The sequence below is a fragment of the Corvus hawaiiensis genome, chromosome 8 (assembly GCF_020740725.1).
Source record: "Corvus hawaiiensis isolate bCorHaw1 chromosome 8, bCorHaw1.pri.cur, whole genome shotgun sequence".
NCBI lineage: Eukaryota > Metazoa > Chordata > Aves > Passeriformes > Corvidae > Corvus > Corvus hawaiiensis.
In genome coordinates, this window is record NC_063220.1 from 16,936,679 (window position 1) to 16,943,649 (window position 6,971).

Below are 6,971 nucleotides of genomic sequence, written 5' to 3' on the forward strand. Positions count from 1 at the left end.
GCCTGTCATCCTCAGACAGTGCACAGATCACCAGGTGTGGGAAGTGAAAAGCTATCAACACCATTCACATTAAAAGTTCAAAAATACTTTTTCACTGAGGACAAAGGCAGTTATATTCCAGGAATTCTGGCCCTGGCAGCATTACCTTACAACCTAGGGTCCCAACTCTTTTCCATCGAAGCTGAGAAGCCTATAATTTAACATGGGTTTTGTTCCACTTCTGTTCCATACTTTCTTTCCACTGGGCAAGGTCATTTAGCAGCGCCCTGAAGCAGCCCCACTTCGGCATGTGAAACATCTACCGCACACGGAAAGCCCGTGGAGCGAATCCCCGTTTGCTCCCTGGCTGCTGGAAGAGGCGCGTGCTACAGCGAGCCCCCCTCGTACCCGTGCGTGCCCCAGCTGCTGCTGCCCTTCCCGAAGGACGAGAGAGCAGGGACACCTCCGCGCCCGGGCAAGGAAAGGGCGCCCGGGGGCGTGTCCGCCCGGTCGGCGGCCGCAGCCCCCCCGAGCCGCCCGGCCGGGGCCGCCCCTTGGCCGCGGCCCGGCCCCATAAAGGCGGCGGCGCGGCGGGCGCGGCCCGGGAGCGGCGGCGGCCCCTGCACTGCACCGCACCAGGTAAGCGCCGGCCGGCCCCGCCGCGCCCTGCCCGCGGCTGCTCCGGCTCTGGCGTGGGGTTTGCATGTTTGGCTGTTCTTTGCCATTTCGGTGTTGGGTGGGTTTATTTTATTTTATTTTTTTTTTTCTTTCACTGCAAAAGCTCGGGTCACCAAAGTTGCAGAGAGACCTTAGTTCTTTTCCTAATAAAGCAAAGGAAAAGTTGATTAATTTGATTCGAGTACTCCCCTCCTACTGCTTATTATGGTAAATATCTCCACAATAAAAAAAAGCAAGATGAGGCCAGCACAGCTTCTGCTTTATTTTTGGCAGGGCTCTGGAATACCAGTGAGAACCCTGGGAAGCAGAAAGCCATTTATTTAAGTGACAAAGCAAATGCCTTTCAGTGACTCAACAAAACTCTGCATTTCCAGCAAGGACTGCGTCCGTGTCAGCAGGGATGTGCTACAGTTGAAGCCCCTTTTTACAAATATTCAAGCTATCTGGCCTTGAGTGGGCTATGTCCTTGCATAGTATTTGTGATACCCATCATCTGAGAGGGAGGGTTATGAGTAACTTCACAAATAAAGCTGTAGCATTCTTACTGAATACTTGCAGTAGACTTTCAGCCTGGTCTTTGGGGATTATAAAAGGTTGTTTTTAAGCCAATTCTTGAAGCCTAATGAGGTGAAAAGATAGTATATCCCTCTCCTCCAACTTTTTTCCCCTGCTTCACTTAGCAGTTAACATTAACAGCGCAAAGAGCCCTATTACTTAGATCTGGGTTCATAGCTCGTAAAAAATACTTCTAAAGGTGCTTTGGTATTTTTATTCAACCAAACAAGCACCTAAAAACATCATCTAATGGTTGTTCAGAGCCACAGAATGATGGTTCTGCATTGAGATACATAGAATCCCATTTGATGCTCTGACGGGGTAGGCAACTTGCTTAATATAGTGCTGTCTGTGCTGAGAGATGAAGCAGCTGATACAGCTTGTTGGAATTTTAAGACCTGACTCAGGGCCTCTAAGAGGGAAGTTCAAGTGGATGAGCACTTCCACTTTAACTGGATCTGTTTTACTTGGTACTAGAATGTTCTTTTTTGTATTTTCAAGAAAATATGTTCAATTAGCTGTCACTAAAATCTATTTTTCAGAGGTTTGGATAAAGACAGAAGAATAGATTTGAAGTAGTTTAGGATTCGCAAGAAATGACTGACTAGTCTCACCCTGGTTCCTTAGGTAGAACTGTCAATTTTGATTTAGGCTGTATTGTTTAAAGCTGTGCAGAGGTGAGGCCATGAATAATTAAGACAATGGATGAAGCAAATATGCATTCTTGAGAAGCTTCTTATCTGATGTAATAAATGGTAACATCCTGTGTTTCTTCTCGGTTCAGAATGATACAGATCTTAGACCCGAGACCCTTACCCAGCTCCATCATGCCTGCGGATATGGCCGTGCGAATTTGCATAGCCCATTCTCCACCGCTGAAGAGCTTTCTCAGCCCCCTCGATGACTGCCAAAGAAACAACTTTGTGAACAGACTCAAACCTCTCCGGCCGTGCCTTCATGTGAAACGTGACTCTGAAGCTCAGAAGAGCGACTGGAACCACTCGCCAGCCCGAGCCAAGAAGCACGTTGTGTTTGCAGACTCCAAGGGGCTGTCCCTGACAGTGATCCACACCTTCTCTGAGTTCCAAGAGCACCCTGAGTGGGATCTGCAGTTTGACCTCTTAGGCATTGAGGACATAACATCCGACTTAAAACTGCATGAGGAGAAAAACTTGATTCTGGGTTTCACTCAGCCCTCAGCTGACTACCTGGACTTCAGGAACCTTCTGCAGAAGAACCTGGTTTGCCTGGAGAGCTGCACCCTGCAAGAGAAGGTGCTGTCAGGCACTGTGAAAGTAAAAAATGTCAGCTTCGAAAAAAAGGTTCAGGTTCGTATTACTTTCGATACATGGAAGACCTACAAAGATGTTGAGTGTGTGTACATGAACAATGTTTACAGTGATTTTGAAAATGATACCTTCTCATTTACCATTGATTTTCCTCCTGCCATTCCCTCAGAAGAGAAGATAGAGTTTTGCATTTCTTACCAAAGTGGAGAACGTACCTTCTGGGACAATAACCAGGGCCAGAATTACAAGATTGTACACGCAGAGTGGAAGCCTGATGGTGTTCAGATACCATCTGCCACAGAAGACTGTGTAGATCTTCAGACTACGAGGAGAGCACGAGAGAGAGAACCTGATCTGCTAGGCAGTCCGAGGCTGTCCAGTGGCCTCTTTCCCCAGTGGCACAGCTTGGGTCAGACTGAAAATTCATCACCATATTGGTGATCCACACTACCGAGGAAGCATCCTTCCCTTTGGCAACAGAACAGTGCTAGTTTTCTGGTTCACACACTGCATGGTGAAACCACCTGGCAGGTTTTGTTTGCTGTCTGAACAAACCCAAGTTTGTTAGTCTGTGGGACTTGTTAAACCATATTATGCTCCTGAAGTTCTTAGCCAAACCTTATCCTTGGAAGGAAAGAAGACCAAGGTGCAACTCGTGTATGCCACCTACTATAGGAATAGCTTGCCTGTATCTCAAATATATGCTGCTTTCTTCCTACTGTCAGCTCTCCTGGGTCACTAGGAGAGAGACTTGCAAAGTAGTATGGAAGGCAATGGTATCTCAGCAAGCCGTAGTAACTGTGTGTGAGAGTATGTGTGTGTGCACAGGGATGGTAACAGAATGTCACAACTCATTTTGTACCTATCAGGAGTGCAGTAGATGCTGTCAGGAGGCTTGCTGTGACCCTCTACATGCTTGTAGCAAAGGCAGGTAGGGATGCATGGCAAAGATTTGCAGCTTCAATACATGTTAAGAAACTTGGAGAGGATAATGGAAAAGTGGGAAAAGGGGAAGAGGTAGAGTGTGCTACATAACTTGAAGATGTGCAATGTTCTAATTACTTCTTTCCAAAGCTGTTTTTCTAAATCTCAGAGAAAGACCTATGGGATAAAAAGGAGGCTAAAGAAAATGATGGAAAGTGAGTAGTAGAAGTGCTGCTTTAAGAAGGCATCTCTGTCTTTACTGTCTTTGTGAAGCCTTGCATTTGATAACAAATGTAACCTTGACTTCACCATCCTACTTACTTTGCAGGCAGATGGTTGCCTTTCAATGTTAAAATAAAAATGTGCCTTTAAAATTTTTTTAAAGCCACCCTAATATGTCAAAAATAGGGTTAGGCAACAAAACAAAGCAATCTGTTAATTTCCTAGTCTGTAGTAGCATTAGGTGATTCCACTCGTCACCTGATCTAATCTTAAGCATCTGATGGTTGAGTATCTTGCTCCTAATTGCAATGTTAGCCATGACTTTTCACAAGTAGCAGAGGCAAGGTCCTTCATATTGAAGACAGTGAATTAGCTGCACTTTGTGAGAGCTAATTTCTTTAAAAGAGCGGGGTTGTTACTAGTTTTTTCTAGACTGAATATAGGCTTGCACATAGAAAACTGTTGTGGTTTATTTTACCTCAGTTTTTGAAGTTTATTTTTTTTTAGACTTTAGTAAACTAATATATGTTTTGTATCTGTATGCCTATAATTTAGCTTTCTGAACTGTCAAACTCTAAATGTTGTCTGGGTTTCATGCAAGACTTATGTGAGAAATTGTCCAGTACATGCTCAGCAGGTGTGAATACTGGCACACCTTTTAACTATACAGAAATGGTGTTAACATCAAAATATAAATTACATTTTTGTCCATGGCTGAGCAGTATAATAGCCTGAGTGTGAAGCTACCTGCAGTGCAGCGAGATGTTAAGTACTAAGGTGAAATAAGCCTTCTCCACTAATTGCACTTTTCCTTGTGTAACCTTTGCTGTTATGTGTAAACTAGCCATTTTAAGAATAAATTTTATTTTGATACATCTGGTTCTCACTGTGTCAGCTCAATCTATCTGTTTTCTCAACTTCTGTAAAACAAACTTAGTTGTGATACAAGGTACAAGCAGTTTGTTCTGTGCCATGGGATCTGCTAAAGCTGGCTGTGGTATGGCATCTCAGGTCAGAAGCTAGCATTACCCTGAAGATGAAATCCAAGCTCTTCACTAAATGAGAGATCCTCAAAACTATTCACCTTGCAAGTTGTATAATTTTAAAAAACACTTTATCTCACTAAATTTACCTGGAATATTTTGGTTTGACAGATTCTGCCAAGGATCTTCCTCTGCTGTGGGCAAGTCTGGCAGGAGTCCGTCTTAATCTGAAGGCCAGACTTACCTGCTGAGCTAAAGCATATGTGATGACTGGATGGGTGAATCTAGACAGCAGCTCTAAATGTTTTCTGGCTTGGTTTCACCTTAACTTGGCTGATTGTGATTGTGCCTCCTGCAGCTATGCTGCTGTTCAGGGCAGTGGGAGGTTGTACCCAGGAATCCACGAACTGCCATCAGTACCAGAGGATTCCTGGCAAAATAAAGCATCTGCTCTGAGCCAGCCATGCACCTCTGATGCAGCACCATGGCCCCAACCTCACAGGCACTGAGAATGGAGATAAGGGTGGGGGTGGTTTCCAAGGGCCCTCTGTCCCCTGGGGAGTGGGCAGAGGGCTTTGGTGCACCCCTGCTTCTCCTCCACAGCCATGGAGAGCTGCACATTTCTCAGGACATTATCTTACTGACCAGATGCAGTTTAATTCAGTCTGCTGCACACAAAGTCAAGGGTTTCCAGCAAGAAATCTAGCTTTAATTGTGAAAAAGCAATTCCCAAAAGGCAGAAGATATGAAGCTGACAGCAAGTTGCCGACCTGAGGAATTAATTTAGTGCTTCCACATGGCTGGACACAGAGCCCATCTACCAATCTCAGACTCAATTACTAAGTACACTGGGTCCTAGTGGGCAGGAACTCTTATATACTGCACCACCAGGTCCCTGCTCTGGAACAAAGAAGTGAACTAAAGAGAGATTTGTAACTCAAATGGCTTGAAGGCTGCTCTGCCTCGATGTGAAATTTGGCTTCAACAAACCAGATGCAAGGCTACTGGGTAAAGCAGAAGCCTTCTAGCATGAGGAAAAGCAGCATTTCTTATCCTCCAGCCAGGCTTTGTGACCAGCTAGCCCAAATGCCCTGCTCTTGACTGAGACATAAATCACTTAAAAATAACAGAAGACAGATTCCTTTGAGCAAGCCTTGTCTTTAAGCCAGCTGCTTTGCAAAGATGCCTTGCAAGGTCCTACTTGCCCAGCAGAGAGTCAATGTGGCACTGCAGTGTTGCTCAGCAGCTTCAAAGCCCTCCCTCAGCTGAAAGGGCAAAGGATTTCTTCTTTCTCCTTTCCCTACTAAAGCAACACAGTTTCACTCCTCGCTCTTTTAAAACAGCTCATGTTGTTTAATGCTAAAGTTCACATCCATCAAAAAGGTAACAGGCTCCTGGAGAAAGGTATTAGCAACACTTAAGGTATATTGAGAAAAAGACTAGTCTTACAAATCTTTTATCAAACACTGAGAAAAACATCATCATTGGAAAATTGTCTTGGCATCTTAGATGCTGACCTTTCAGACATATCTGTCCCAAAACCTGAAACAGATGTGGTCCCTGGAAAAAAAGCTTTCAACCTGTGACATCATCTCATTCTCTTAGGAAGTCACTTTTTCAGCTGCACTGTCGGTCTGTAATTCCACCACTAGTGTGACAGCAGTGAATAACTGGATTCACTCTTACACCTCTGCAGTGTCTGACTTTCAGTTATAGCCTATGGGTGGCACAGCACTTACAGACTTTATTCTTCAAACATGAGTGTTTCAAGTTGGATTCCTAATAGCTGTGCTCACTTTTGAGAAGCTAGATCTAATTTTGCCATGTAAAATTAAATTAAATTTTGCTGGTGTTTTTTATTAACAGAGATCTATCACCCTGGAAGATCAGTGTCTGAACATTTCCTGAGAACATAATTAGAATTTTCATGGGCAATTAGTGAATGTCTTTTTCTGTAGTTAAATATAGCTGAGCAAATTACCACAATTTATATGGTAAATCTGGTATATTAATGGTAATGTGGTAGATGTCACAGTATTAAATATGCATAAAGCAACAACTCCCATCTCTCTCAGACACTTCTGAGATTTAAAATGAAATGTAATCAAGAATAAAATATTTCAGTGAGGCCAAAATAAAAGAAAGCAAGAATGTGCTAAATCCTCTTGAGAGGTCTCTGCTCCTGTTTCAAGAACCACCTGTACTTCAGCCTTTCCTGGCTGGCATTCATGTAACCTATTCTTACAACCCTTCAGTGATGGTGGCTTCCAGTTATTCTTTCCTCATTTTAAGAGTCTCCTCAGGTCTTGGCCTGATTAAAATTAAGCTCCTAGCTTCTTGT

At 43.9% G+C, this 6,971-nt stretch overlaps 1 protein-coding gene across 2 annotated transcripts; it reads left to right on the top strand.

Annotated features, from left to right (window-relative positions):
* Positions 1–571: 571 nt before the first annotated feature.
* PPP1R3C (protein phosphatase 1 regulatory subunit 3C) lies at positions 572–4,522 on the top strand. Of its 2 annotated transcripts, none has more exons than XM_048311868.1 (2): positions 572–618; positions 1,997–4,522. In XM_048311868.1, the coding sequence occupies exon 2, from the start codon at positions 1,998–2,000 to the stop codon at positions 2,940–2,942; it is 945 nt and encodes a 314-aa protein (XP_048167825.1). In that variant the 5' UTR covers positions 572–618; position 1,997; the 3' UTR covers positions 2,943–4,522. The 2 variants fall into 2 exon arrangements, with proteins under 2 accessions (XP_048167825.1, XP_048167826.1); XM_048311869.1 differs by having other exon boundaries at positions 599–616; positions 1,990–4,522.
* The last annotated feature ends 2,449 nt before the right edge of the window (positions 4,523–6,971 follow it).

What these genes read in the sequence shown, in the direction of transcription:
- PPP1R3C (XM_048311868.1), top strand. Translation starts at nt 1,998, where the DNA reads ATGATACAGATCTTAGACCCGAGACCCTTACCCAGCTCCATCATGCCT.